At 41.6% G+C, this 15487-nt stretch overlaps 1 protein-coding gene across 1 annotated transcript in view; it reads left to right on the top strand.

The window, feature by feature from the left end:
- The window catches only part of COBL (cordon-bleu WH2 repeat protein), a 237734-nt gene extending 222644 nt beyond the window's left edge, over window positions 1–15090 (top strand). The window contains exons 14-15 of the mRNA XM_023743099.1: window positions 1833–1947; window positions 14930–15090. Coding sequence (XP_023598867.1) covers window positions 1833–1947; window positions 14930–15090 — 276 coding nt within the window. The remainder of the gene's footprint in view (window positions 1–1832; window positions 1948–14929) is intronic.
- Window positions 15091–15487: the final 397 nt, after the last annotated feature.

Raw genomic sequence — 15487 nt, 5'->3', positions numbered from 1 at the left:
ATTGTGAAGAATGAGAATTCCAAAACATTTAATTGTGCCCATGAGGAACCTGTACATAGATCAAGAGGCAGTCATTCGAACAGAACAAGGGGATACTACATGGTTTAAAGTCAGGAAAGGTGTGTGTCAGGGTTGTATCTTTTCACCATACTTATTCAATCTGTATGCTGAACAAATAATTCAAGAAGCTGGACTATATGAGGAAGAACAGGGCATCAGGATTGGACGAAGACTCATTAACAACCTGTGATATGCAGATGACACAACCTTGCTTGATGAAAGTGAGGAGGTCTTGAAGCGCTTACTGATGAAGATCAAAGACCACAGCCTTCAGTATGGATTACACCTCAACATAAAGAAGACAGAAATTCTCACGACTGGACAAATAAACAACATTATAATAAATGGAGAAAAGATTGAAGTTGTCAAGAATTTCATTTTACTTGGATCTACAATCAACACCCATGGAAGCAGCAGTCAGGAAATCAAACAATGCATTGCCTGGGGCAAATCTCTGCAAAAGATCTCTTTAAATATTAAAAAGCATAGATATCACTTTAAGGATTAAGGTGCACCTGACCCAAGCCATGGTGTTTTCAGTCGCCTCATATGCATATGAAAGCTGGACAGTGAATAAGGAAGACCTAAGAAGAATTGATGCCTTTGAATTATGGTGTGGGTAAAGAATATTGAATATACCATTGACTGCCAAAAGAATGAACACATCTGTCTTGGAAGAAGTACAGCCAGAATGCTCCTTAGAAGTGAGGATGGCAAGACTTTGTCTCATGTACTTTGGACATGTTATCAGGAGGGACCAGTTCGTGAAGAAGGACATCATGCTTGGTACAGTAGAGGGTCAGAGAGAAAGAGGAAGGCCCTCAACGAGATGGATTGACACAGTGACTGCAACAATGGGCTCAAGCATAACAATGATCATGAGGATGGCACAGGACCTTGCGGTGTTTCGTTCTATTGTACATAGGGTCACTATGAGTCAGAACCAACTCGACAGCACCCGACAACAACAACACAGGCTAATGGGTGGGCTGGGCTCTCTGTTGGTGCTCACATGTGTAGATTTCCCTTCTGCTCTTTGGTGTTCAGTGAGGGCTTCAGGACAGTTGTTGCTGGGAGAACATCGTGGATCCTGGATCAGTGGAGTATTTTTATGGGTTGATTTTTTTGTCTACAGGATAACCAGTAAAACCAGTTGTCTCCAAGTTAGTTCCAACTCATGGCCACCCTACATGTGTCAGAGTAGAACTGTGATTCAAGGGTTTTCAATGGCTAATTTTTCAGAAGTAGATCGCCATGGCTTTCTTCTGAGGCACCTCTTGGTGGACCCAAACCTCTAACTTTTCAGTTAGCACCCGAGTACTTTTACTTTAACCCGGGGACATCTAGGAGATACTCCTCTTATAAAGGACTTTGCCGTTCTTCAAGACAACTGAAAATGCATTTGCCTTCCTAGTGCGTGAAGCAAATGATTTCTCTGCTGTTGTATTTGTGGTTGTCAAAAAAATTTCTAGTTCTATATGTCTTTCCTCCAGCTCCAAAGAAGAGCATTTGCAGCTCAGCTAAGTCTGCTGCTACCTCTTCAGTACAACACCCACTCACTCCCCCTGAATGCAGCCTTCAGATTTCCCCCCCAGGGTGTGATTTTCTTCCACTTCACCCTACATTCATATTCAAGGTAAAAGTGTAGGCATCTGACTGCCTTAGATGGGCTGTTTCAAATGCATTCTTTCAGAGAGCCTGGAATTTACACCAAATGCCCTCTTATTCCTGGTTTATATTAAAAATATCCACATATCCTGCCATTCTCTCAGCAAGCATCGCCTGCAAGCCTGCCAGGATCCAGGCATGTGGAAGCCACTTACGAGAGGAAGATGAATGAAGCCTTGTCTGTGCCCTCAGAGAGTTCTCAGCCAAGAAAAGAGAGAGGTATGCATGTTGTTGGAGTCCCTGGGTAGTACAAATGGTTCATGTGCTCAGCTACTAACCAAAAGGTTGGTGGTTTGAGTCCACCCTGTAGCACCTCAGAAGAAAGTCCTGATGACCTACTTCAGAAAAATCAGCCATTGAAAACCCTATGAAGCACAGTTCTACTCTGACACACAGAGGATCGCCATGAGTCAGAATTGACTCAACAGCAACTGATTTGGTACATTTTGTTGTTGACCTCAGAAAGTTTTCAAAAAGAGGGGCGTGACAAAAGTCCCCAAGACATTTTCCTTGTGTGTCATATCTTTCCTTCCAGGAGGGTAGGAGAGCAAGCGTTTACTCAGTCTCCCTCATGGAAGGGAAGGCTGCAGCTTCCATTGCACAGATGGGCAAGTGAGCACAGACATCGTAAATCACTTGTTCTGGGCCTTAAGGAGGTCACTGCCACTGTTGAGCCCAGACATCTTATCAGCCAGACTTGGAGGCATACCCAGTCTCTGCTCCCTGCTGTGCCCACACAGATGCCAGTTTTCCCACTGCAGGAACTGATGCAAACCACCAGCGTGCAGTAACACCCGGCCTTGTCAGAAGAGCCTGTAGGGAATTATTTAACAAGTGACACTATCACTACAGAGGCCCATGCAGCCCAAAACCGGAGTCATCTAGTGCTTCTGTAACAGAAATACCACAAGTGGATGGCTTTAACAAACAGAAGTTTATTCTCTCAGTTTAGTAGGCTAGAAGTCCAAATTCAGGGTGTCAGCTCCAGGGGAAGAAGGCTTTCTCTGTCAGCTTTGGAGGAAGTTTCTTGTCATCGATCTTCCCCTGGACTAGGAGCTTCTCCGTGCAAGAACCCCTGGTCCAAAGGGCAGGCTTTACTCCAAGCACTGCTTTCTTGGTGATGTGAGGTCCCCCTGTCTCTCTGCTTGCTTCTCCCTTTTATATCTCAAAAGACATTGGCTCAAGACCAATCCAGTCTTGTAGATTGAGTCCTGCCTCATTAGCATAACTGCCGCATATCCCAATTCATTAACATCATAGAGGTAAGATTTACAACACATAGGAAAATCACATCAGATGACAAAATGGTGGACAATCACACAATAGTGGGAATCATGGCCTAGCCAAATTGATACACATATTTCTGGGGGACACAATTCAATCCATGACAGGAGGAAACTTCTTTTAAATCCAGTTTGTAAGCCTAAGTGTCTTAACAAGTGTAAGAGAGATCCAAGTTCCTTATAACTGGGGGATAGTGATTTATGTCAGAACATGAAAACTAATCATACGTAAAAGTTCTATCACGCTGGGTTCACGTTGCTCATGACGTAAAGCTTTGTTTTGGTTAAGTTGAAATAGTTTCGAGGTACACACAGGTCTGTTCTGGTTTTGTAGACCCTGTACTATGATCATTCTGCCCATTACAGCTGCAAGCAGAACACAGAGAAGCCTGTCACAAGAGACTCTCTTGTGTCATGACCCCTCAAAAAAAAAAAAACCTGTTGCCACTGAGTTTATGCCAACTCATAATGACCCTATAGGACGGAGTAGAACTGCCCCATAGGGTTTCCAAGGAGCAGCCAGTGGATTTGAACTCCCAAACTTTTGGTTAGCAGCCTGAGCTCTTAACCACTGCACCACCAGGGCTCCATGACCCCTCTGGGCCTTCTCAAATGCCCTTGCCGTTCCTGAAAAGCTGTTCCTTACCCTTTGCCAGATGACTCCTGCTCATCCTTTGTGTTCTGTTCCTGTAGTCACCCCAAAAAGCCTCAGAAAGCCTCCCTTAACCCCCTAGACTGTTAGACCATCACACAGCTTTTCCTTCATAATACTAAATCACAGCATTGTTTCTACAACAATCAGTGTAACTTGTGTTTAATGCCTACCACACCATAAGCTCTGTGAGTCTCCCCATCATATCCTCAGCTCCTGGCACAGTTCCTGGCACACAGCAGGCATTCAATAACTATTTACTGGAAGAATGGAGGGACACAAAACTCATCCTTTGCCATGTTTCCTTGGCCCACCAGACTAGTAGCCTTGCGCGACTAGGTCTCCATGTCTTCATAACTCACCTATTTCATAATCATTATAAATCTTGCCAAGAAGCCACCTCATTCTAGAAGCAGCCACTTTCTTTCCCTTATGAAAAGTCAGAGGAATTTTTTGTCCCTCTCCATCTCCCATCACCAGTCCTGTGTGTATTCTTCCAAGTTAGCCAACAGCTGCACAGCTGGCTCACTTGGGAGATTGGCAGTGCCCTAGGATCTGATTGTTCCAGGCTGGGAGACAAGGTTACATAGAGAATCCCACTGCTCTCTTACAGTTTTTTTTACTCTCCCCAAAACAATTTCTCTATCACCACTGTTCATTTCATCTTTTTTTCATATAAAGGTCATTCTCCCTGGCAGGGAAGGAAGCAAAATAAAACTTGACTATTTGTACAGCTTTCTCTGTTGGCCTTAAGCTGCAAGCCTTATCCCTCTGTTGATTTTCTACTTGTCCAACAAAAATAAAAAGGGAATCCTCTAGCAATTCTGGAACCTTTGGGACTCCAGAGAATCTCCCAATACCGTGCTTGCAGCATGTCCTCCTCCTTGGACATGGTCCTCACTCCTCCGTGAACAACCTTGTTTGGTCACACCTTCCTGGTGCTGGTCCACTGGTCATGTAACCAGGCACTTCACAGCAAAGCTATCCCTTCTCTCAGTCTAGATAGCAATCTCTCTTCAGGAGGGCCTAAGCTTAGGTGACACTGCTGGCCCTCAGTATTGCTTTTACTACATTTGTGATGAACTAAATCACCAAGCTCTTGTTCGTTGAATTGTTGCCTAGACAGATCTTTTTAATACCGTCCTTCTGCAGTTGGCTTTTTGCATCACCTTTCAGTTTTCCTTTTCCACCCTGAATATTTTCTTAATTTACTAAGAACTTTTCCAATCTTGATCCAGCCATCATACTGATACTAATGGTGGTGACTGTGCCTTCCAGATTGTCAACCAGGCACTGGTTTAAATGTTTCCCAGCGCAGGACTCCTGCAGTGGTGACACACAGCTTGCCAGGCCAGTGCTAAGCAGGGTTGCTGTCTGTGCCAGCAAAGAATGGCCATCAGCCCCTGTCTTTCTTCACTATCTTGCCCTTTAACTTCCCTTGCTGGCCCACCCTCCCATTTATCCCTTGTGCCCTGAGATGTTTATCTCTGCAACATGTAACAGCCTCCAGGCCCATTACAGATGAGCAAGGTACCCTGGAGCAGTCTACTGTCTCATCCCCAACCTTCATAATAGCTATCATCTAGACCCACCACTAGCTCAGCTCAGTGAAACGGTGGTGGTGTGGTGAAGATGCAGTAGGGTGTAGGACAAGCCCCGCTGTGCTGAGCCCTCTACAGAGATGATCTTACCCATCCCTAATGGCAACTCTAGAACATATATACCGTCATTGTCATTTTACCAGGGAAGGAAGCCGGGATGCACAAAGAGTCAGCAACTCTCCAAGATTCACCGAGGCAAGGCGCGATTTCATACTCTCAACTGTGTGCTCTTGTTTTAAATCCAGGTGGAACTTGTGTTTTCTATTATAAGAAATGAAAGCCACCTGAGGGTTTGCTAGCAGCCCACCTAGGCCTCACAGCTGCCTCTCCCACTGAGTTTTGATAAATCCAGTTTAACATCAAAACCCACTTTTGTTGTTTTTTATAAAGGATTTTTCTCTTTCATTGTGTTATGAAAATTTTCAAAGATAAAGAAAAGTTTAAATAATTGTGCAGTAAACACCCTTATACCCACCACCTAAAGTTTACGATAATGTTTTACTGTATTTGCTTGATCATATATCTATTCACCTATCTACCCCTCTTAAAAAAAAAAAAAAAAAAAAAAACTACACCCGTTGCTGTCGATTCCGACTCATAGCGACCCAATGGGACAGAGTAGAATGGCCCCATATTTCCAAGGAGCGGGTTGGTGGATTCGAACTGGCAACCTTTTGATTAGCAGCCGAGCTCTTAACCACTGTGCCGCCAGGGCTCCTCTACCCCTCTACCCACCCACAAATTATTTTTATGCATTTTAAAGTAAATTGCCAACATCATTCCACTTCATCTCTAAATATTTTACTGTACATATTGTTAGAGTTTAATATTTGTGTATAGTTATTTTTAAGAAAAAGTGTACGTACAGTAAAATACACATATCTTAAAGGTACTATTTGAAGAGTTGAAAACCCATTTTTTTACAGTCCTCACCTGCACTGCATTTGAGTGTGGTTTTCAACAAAGTTCAGCAAGTATCAGGGAGAAGGAAACTGGAACAGAAATAGTTACATAAAATTTACAGTTCTCAGGATATCTGTACCTACACATGCACCACACACACACACATTTTGTGGTGATTTATGGTTACTTGCGTTATCTGGTTTAAAGGAGGAGTTGCATTTGCACAGCTGTTATGTAGGCTGGGTTGGAAGAGAGGAAGTCTGGGTAGGGAGGGCAAGTTAGAAGACATTGTAATAGCTCAGAGAGGAAATGGACCATCCATGCTGCTGGCCGTGCCAAAGGAAAAAAAAGGAATAAAGCTAAGCTGTTAAATATATTCCGTTTTCACCTGTTTGAAAGGAATTCTTGGGAATGTCTGCTTGTGGCCAAGATAGAGTTTCAGGGACTGGATTTACCACCCCACCTGAAACAACAAAAATTCAGACAGTGAACATCAGGCAGCTAAAGAACAGTGATCCCTGAGAGACAGAAACAAATGAGGCGAGCCCTATGATCAAGCTCACTGCCTTGAGTTTCTAAGCCGTGGCACAGAGGCAGGGGACCTAGACAGAGACCAGCAGACTCCCTGAGTTGAGGAGACAGAGCTGAGAATCCAGAGAGACCAAGGCAGTTACAGTTCACCGGACAGAGCAGTGAAGAGGAGATTGTAGCACAGAGAGAGTTCCAGAAACCTGCGAAGGGTCCCTCCTGGAGTATTCAGTGGAGTACTGAACAGTACACATGAGTGAGGCCGAGAAAAGAACCACCTGATAGGATTGGATGGAGCAGTACTCAGTTCACACAGGGCTGAGAATAGTGTCTGTTTCTACCAGCCAGGCAGAAAACCTAACAACTCCTAGGCACTGGATAGAGTACTCATAGGGGTTTTGCATCAGTGTGGGCAGTAATTAGGCTCAGTTAATATGGCTCTCATACTGCCCAACGAAGCTTAAAACTAAGACCTGAAAGGATCAAACTATTTCCACATAACTGCTTCCCAGAAAAAAACCTCAAGAATATTTGTAGGATTAGAAAAATATCCAGCACCCAGCAATGTCTGGCATCAAATAAAGTTACCAGGCATGAAGAGAGATGGGATAATATGAACTATTATAAGGTGAAAATCAGTCAAAACCACCTTAAAATGGACACCCACCCACCCAAGCCCACTGCTGTCGAGTTGATTCTGACTCATAGCAACCCCATAGGATTTCCAAGGCTATAAATCTCTAGGAAGCAGACTAGCACATCTGTCTTCTGCAGAGCCACTGGTGATTTCGAACCACCGACCTTTCGGTTAACAGTCGATTGCTTTAACCACTGCGCCAAGAGGGCTTCTTAAAATGGCCACAGATGTTAAAATTGACAAACAAGGTTATTAAAACAATTAATATAACTATATTAAAAGGACCCAAATAATACAAAGTATGTTCTCTGACCACAACAGGATTAAATTAGAAATCAATAACAAAGTGGTCTCTGGAAAAATCCCTCAAATATTTGAAAACTAAATAACACAGTTCTAAATAACTCATAAGTCAGTGAAAAAAGTCAAAAGGGAACTTGGAATGGTAGTTTGAACTGAATGTAAATTTAAATACAGCTTAATAAAACTTGTGTGATGCCATTAAAGCAGTTCTTGGGAGGAACTTTATAGTAGTACCACATGCCTATATTGAAAAAAAAGAAGAGTCTCAAATGGGTGACCTTGGCTCTACATTAAAATCTAGGAAAAGAAAAGCAATAATTAAAATTAAAGTAACCAGAAGAACAGAAATAATAAAGTTCAGAGGGGGAAGTCAATGAAATATAAAAGAGAAAAAATAATAAAGAAAATCAATTAAGCTAAGAGGTTGTTCTTTGACAAGACAAATAAAACTGACAAATCTGTAGCCAGACTAGTCAGGAAAAAAGAGGAGAGACAAATTGCCAGTTTCAGGAAGGAGAGAGGTGACATCACTGTAGATTCTACAGACATTTAAAGAATTTTAAGGTAATATTATGAACAACTTTATGCCAATGGACAAATTCTTTGAAAGATACAAGCTACCAGAGCTCACTTAAGAAGAAATTAATAACCCGCATAGCCTCATATCTATTAAAGAAGTTCAATTTTTACTTAACCTCCCCCCTACACACACACATACACAAAAACCAAAAAAAGCACCAGGCCCAGATAGCTTCACTGGTGAATTCTACCAAAAACAAACATTTATCAAACAGCTACACTTGCAAAAAATTGATGAGGAGGGACAACTTCCCAACTCAATTTATGATGCCAATATTACCCTGATACCAAACAACACAAAGACATTACAAGGAATGAAAACTACAGGCTGATATTCCTTATGAACATAGATGCAGAAAATCTGATAGAAATTTAGCAATTGAATCCAACAATGTACAAATGGGTTAACATTTGAAAAACAATGTAATTCCCATATTAACAAATTAAAAAAGAAAAACCATATGATCATCTCAAAAGACACATTAAAAGCATTTGATAATATCCAAATCCATTCTGAAAAAACTGTCTCCAAAGTAGGAATACTCAAGAACTTCCTCAAACTGATAAAGGGCATCAATGAAAAACCTACAGCTAACTTCATAGTTAGTGATGGAAGAGTGAATACCTTCCCCCGCAAAATCAGGAGCAAGGCAAGAATGTCTACTCTCCCTGCTTCTATTCAACATTGTACTGGAACTTCTACCCATCGCAGCAGGTTAAAAAAAGAAAAAGAAGTAAAGGCATCTAGATTAAGGGAGGGAGGCCTGTCTTTTTTCAGACCATATGATTGTCAATGTAGAAAACCCAATGAAATCTACAAAATAGCTGCTAAAGGTGATAGTTTGGCAAGATTGCAGGATACAGCAATATTACAAATACAGTTGTATTTCTAAGTACTGGCAGTAAACAATCAGAAATTAAAGTTAAAAAAAAACATATTTTCAAGAGCATCAAAAAATATTAATTACTTAGGAGTAAATTTGACCAAAGATGAGAAAGACTATAAAACATTGCTGAGAGAAATTCAAGAAGATCTAAATAAAGGGATACATATGTTTAGAAGATTCAATGTTATTAAGATGTCTGTTCTCCCCAAATGGAACTGTAAATACAATGTAATTTAAATCAGTATTGCTGTAGGCTTTTTGTAGAAATTAACAAGCTATTTCTAAAATTCATATGAAGTGCAGAGAAACTAGAATAATTAATCTGAAACAGAGGAAACCCTAGTGGTGTAGTGGTTAAGTGCTATAGCTGCTAACCAAAAGGTCAGCAGTTCAGATCCAGCAGGCGCTCCTTGGAAACTCTATGGGGCAGTTCTACTCTGTCCTATAGGGTCACTATGAGTCGGAATCGACTTAATAGCAACGGGTTTGGTTTGGTTTGGGTTTTTGAAAAAGAAGAACCAAGTTGGTGGATTATCACTTCTTGCTTTTGATACTTACTATAAAGCCATAGTTAAGACAATGTGGTATTGGCATCAAGGTAGACAAATATATCAATGGAACAAAATAGAGAATCTGAAATAGACCCACATGTATGGACAAATGATTTTTGACAGAAGTACAAAGGCAAATCAGTGAAGAAAAGACAGTTTTTTCAACTAACAGCGTGGTAACCATTGGATATCCATATGTATAATAATGAACTGACAGATGCATGGGGGTCACACCATATAACTCAAAATTTATCATAGATGTAAATGTAAAAACCTAAATCTATAAAACATCTAGGAGAAAATCTTTGTGACATTGACTTAGGCAACAGTTTCTTCGATTCAAAACCAAAAAGCAAACTCCATTAAGAAAACTAATTGATAACTTTGGACTTAATCAATATTAAAATCTTCTCCTCAAAAGAGTATGCTGTTGTGAGAATGAAAACATAAGGCACAATGGTTAAGTGCTTGTGTGCTAACCAAAAGGTCTTGGTTCAAACCCACCCAGTGGCTGTGAAGGAGAAAAAATCTGGCAACATGCTCCCGTAAAGATAACAGCTTAGGAAACCATATGGGGCAGTTCTATTCTGTCATATAGGATCAGTATGAGTCAGAATTGACTCCACGGCACACAACAACAACAGCATTCAGAATTCATAAAGAACACAAAATTCAATAAGAAAACAAACAACCCAATAAAAAATGGGCAAAGAATTTGAAAGGACACTTCATCAAAGAAGATACACAGATGCAAATAAGCGCATGAGAAGGTGCTCAACATCTTTAGTCATTGTGGAAATGCAAATTAAAATCACCATGAGATACCACTACATAAAATGGCTACAATTTAAAAAATAAAATGACAATACCAACTGTTGGAAAGTATATAGAGCAACAGGAACTCTAAGCAACTGCTGGTGGGAATGTGAAATGGTACACCACTTTGGAAAACAATTTGGTAGATTCTTAAAAAGTTAAACCTACAAATATCATATGATCCAGCCTTTCCACTCCTAGTCATTTACCTAACAGAAATGAAAGCCTAGCATGGGGAAAGAGGAACGTAGGACTTAGTGTCAGTACACCTGGGACGATGACTCCTAGGTCCCTCCTTAATGGTTCTGGATCCTTGAGACTTCATTTTATCTGTAATATGGGAAGAGATACCTTGTTTGTTTTTCAGGATTGTTGTAAGGGATAAATGAGAGCTAATGTGCACAGGGCTTGGCCCATTGTCTGGCACAAAGAAGATGCTTAATAAACAATTGTTATCATTAGTGCTGCATCATAATCACCTGCTCATTCTCAAGTTTCCTTGAAAAGTTGCCCAGACTGGGAGTCCAAGCTGGGTGTAGAGGCACTGGAAGCCAAGGGGAGAAGGGTGGAGGCATAGGGAGATAAGGGGAGGGTGGCCGGACCTTGTCAAGACAAAAGACACGTTAACCAGCGTGAGTAGTGAGCTAGAGGCTGACACTCTACTTAGATCACCCTGCTGAGCAGCACTACTCACTAGTGTTTGATCTGAGGGAAGTCATCCTTTCTACATCTCAGTTTCCTCATCTTCATATTGGAGGCAATACCCATAATAATGGCAAGAACACATCCCTTATTTGGTTGAGCTGAAGTTTGAATGAGGTAAGACTTCTGCAACGCTTGGGATGGTGCCTAGCACATAGTATGCCCTCAGAAAAGCATTTTAGGTATCGTTGTTGTGGTGTTTGTTGTGGCTGGTGTTGGTAAGAGAGCTATGTTTGCATCCAGAAACCTTTACTTTGATAATGCATTTAAAAAGGGGGTGAGATGTACAAATTACGGCAATGTTCAGTTAAGAATGAGTCGGACTCAGTGAAACAACAGTGGGAAATCCAATGTTCTCTTCATGTGGTTTCACACAAATTTGTCCCTCCCCTTAAAAGCCTTTTGAGACACTGAAATACTCCCTTTAGAATTACACAAATCAAATTCTCGGCAAATGGGCTGTCACAGAGGAAGCAGGGCTGAACTGACAGTGGACGTTTGAATTCTGAAAGTCTGGGGCTTCTCATCTAATGGAATAGGACCTTGTAAGCTCCATTCATTCATTGAGGCCACAGATATTTATTGCACACTCAGTGAGTCCCATGCACTGGGCGCAGAGTGATTGCTCGGCCATGGTTCCTGCCCTCCAAGAGCGCCCATATCACTGGTGAGATTGTCAAACTCTTAGGAAGGAAGCGGCCCAGGTGGGGTGCGCCCAGACAGAGCTCAGACGGGGATGTCCGATGTGCCCCAGCCCCGGAGGTCCTTTTCACGGAGGTGTTAGGAAAACTTGTTCTTGAAGAAAGCACAGTAGTTTTCTAGAAAAAAAGATGGGGGGCATTCCTGACAGAGAAACACCCCCTGCAGAAAACTGCCCAGAGGAGAGAAAGATCACAGAAACTGAAGGGAGCTGAGAGGGTTGGAGGACTGAGGGCAGCAGAGGGCTCTGGGAGAACAGCAAAGACCTGTGCTTATATCCTTTCACCCTCCAAGGATGCCATACTTTATTCGTGCAAGAGCAAAGAATGCAATAGCAAGTCACTGAAAACTTTTAGGTATGTTTAATGTTTCAGAAAGATTACTCCTTGGAGCTGTAAGTTGGATGGGTGTCAGTGTAAAAAATCTCAGTGAGTTCAAAGAGTAATATATCAAGGGAGTTTTGCATATATATAGCTATTCAGCACCTAAATATCTACACCCTTGGCTTATCAACATATGGTGAATAACTACATTTTTCTCACTGCAGGTACCCTTGCTTGTGTGAATATTAATAAAGTTCAGATAATCGCAAAAACTCACCCTGTAAGACGTCCAGAATCATCACTCAAGGACTCTACGTGGCAAGAAACATCGGGATTTGATATTACTTTCTTGTCTATGGGCCAAAATCTGTATAGTTGATTTTCAGCGCATTCCTATATAATGGTTCAAAGGGAGGGAACAATGTTGCTTTGCTGCACGGCTTGTGTGCCAAGGAGATATATTTTGCCTCTGCATATTCAAAGTTGCCAATAAACTATTCTTGTTGGCAGGTGAATGGGAATCTGAGTGCTGCAACCCAGCACTAACACTTCATTAGATTTATGGGCAAAGGAAAAGAATCATGCCTCAGACCAATTTTGGACCTTTAAGACTTTTACCACATAGAAGTGGTTAAAACCATTGACTTGTTTAAAATCTTTTAAATTCTGGAAAAATTCAACTGAAATAATCTAAGTGTGATAGGCTGTACGATGCTACATGTGTTCTTAGTAAGAAGGAAAGAGTTGGGAGAATTTTTTTTTCAAAGGTGAAAGTGTTGGGTAATGAAACGATTGGGTTCTTATTACTCAAAGAGTTGGGGCTACAACCTCATGGAGGGTCATGGGTCAATTCTGGTCCTCTAAGTTTTTAAAGATAAATTATTGTCATGCAGAACACATCATACATAATCACATGGACAGGGCATTTGTGAGTTCTCCAGAGGCAGCAGGTGGCTGAGATCCAGGACCACATTGGAGTGGACGGTCTGATGAACAGGCATCCAGTTTGTGACACTTGGTCCCCAGTGGGCTGTGAAGTATAGTGAGCCTCCCCGGAGGGGGGCTGTATACGGAGCCCACTGACTTCCCCAAAGGCCTTCTGAACTCCCTGAGAGGGTGGAGGGGTGTGGATGTTGAGTATTTGTATGTTGCAGAGATTGAATCAAAACTGTGCTTATTATTTCATGATTCGAGTTCAGTCTTGACCCTTTTGCTCAACAGACCAGCAGCTCCCCTTGTATTATATACCAGTCCTCTGGTAGCACGTGGTGTTCAGTCACCAGTATTTATAACAAAGTTTAACTACAGTAGTAGTTTTTCATATATATATCTAAAACATTTTGTTATATTGAAATAATACTCTTTAAGAGATTAATAGAAATCAAGAGAAGTTCTTGAAATAAAATCTCTGTCTTAATGGAACAACAAATATGGCTAGATCATTTTAATGTCTTTACAGTACTTCCAATCTGAGCATCGAGTAGAATGGAATCTCAGCTTTGCATTGTCTGATTAAGGTTGCTCAACTTCCTTAGTGAAGAAAGAGCATCCAGCCAATTGCTCTTGTCCACAGCTGTCCCTACTGTGTGTCCTTTAGTGCCACAAATAAAAGAAAATCAAATTGCAGAGATTGTGTGAATTCATGACTTCATACTGCAATTGTTTGGAAGTTACAGGATACCCTACTCCCAAAATAGAAAGCAGGAATTCATTTAGTCTATCAACAAACACTTATAGCCTGTCAACTGCACTCTTCTAGGTACTAGGTTACAGCAGATAACAAAACAGATGAAACTCCCTACCCTTGTAGAGTTTATATTACAGTGGAGGAGACAGACCATGAACAGGATAAATAAGCTAAATGTTGAGTCCATGTATATGCTTTTGAGTGCTAACCAAAAGGTCAGCAGTTTGAATCCACCCCCTGCTCCTTGGAAACCCTACAGGGCAGTTCTACTCTGTCTTACAGGGTCGCTATGAGTCGGAGTCCACTCGACAGCAACGGGTTTTGGTTTTGGTTTTTAAGTGCTAAGTAGAAAAATTAAGTAGGGAAAGGGAATGATAAAGAAAGGACTCGATGAGAAGGTGACATTTGAGGATACAAACTGAAGGCAATGAGAGAGCAAACCATGGGTGGAAAGTATACCCAGCAGAGAGAAGAGCAAGTTCAAAGGCATGCGTTTGCCTGGAGAGTTAGAAGATCAAGAAGGAGGCTAGTGTAGAAGTGTCTTAGTTTCCTAGTACTGCTGTAACACAATACCATAAAGTAGGTGACTTTAAAGCACAAAAATGTATTTTCTCACAGTTATGGTAACTAGATGTCCAAATCAGGCTATCGGCCATGTTGATTCTTTCTGAGGGCTCTGAGAGAGAATCTGTTCCATGCCTCTTTCCCAGCTTCTGGTGGTTCCTGGCAATCCTTGGTGTCCCTTGGCTTGCATCTATGTCCATAAGCTCATGGTCATCCTTCTCTCCAACTCTCTTTTTCTGTTTTCCTCTTTATAAGATGGCATTTGGATAGGATTAGGACCCATCCTACTCTGTTATGACCTCATGGTAACTGATAATACTTTCAAAAACCTCATTTCCAAACAAGGTCACATTCACAGATACCGGGGGTTAAGACTTCAACATTTATTTTTGAGGGACACAATTTAATCCATAACAAGAAGAATGGGGGATTATTCAAAAATGTACATCTCCTGGCCCTTGACCACAATGTGCCCACATTTCCCAGGGCAGCCTTTCTCCCAGAACACTGAGAGCATGGAGGATGTGAAGGATCCAGAGGTGGATATGGAGGAGGAGAAAGGTTGTCCAGCTGAGTGCACTCCCTCCCCTTCGATCATTTGGCTCATAAAGGAAGAGATCGACATTACAACAAATTATTCTTTGTAAAAAATATGCCACATTCTGTACCTCAAGCCAGGCCAAAGCCATGGGTTTTGAGATGTGCAACATGGAATAATTACAGCATTCTGCATTGTGCTTTAATCTTTTTGCAAAGTGTTTTCACTGTCGTCCTTGGTTCACTTCAGTAAACCTGAGGGTAGCTAAGGCACCATTTTCCTAATGAGCAAAGGGAAGTCCAAAAGATGAAGCACCTTGATCACATTAGTTATTCTTAAAACAACCCATCTACGTCTCCCTATTGCCCACAGAATTAAATCTGAACTCCTTAGCCTGCAAGTGGCCTAGTCCTCCTCTACCCAGTCTCAGGCTCCACCATTTCTCCACCTGTTACCTGTATCTACTTCCAACCATCGATTTATTCAGTGCACCTGAGGGTTCATGA

Source organism: Trichechus manatus, unplaced genomic scaffold (genome assembly GCF_000243295.1).
Source record: "Trichechus manatus latirostris isolate Lorelei unplaced genomic scaffold, TriManLat1.0 scaffold00235, whole genome shotgun sequence".
Taxonomy (NCBI): Eukaryota; Metazoa; Chordata; class Mammalia; order Sirenia; family Trichechidae; genus Trichechus; species Trichechus manatus.
Note: the sequence above shows the minus strand (reverse complement) of the source record. Positions and strands in the feature narration are given on the sequence as shown.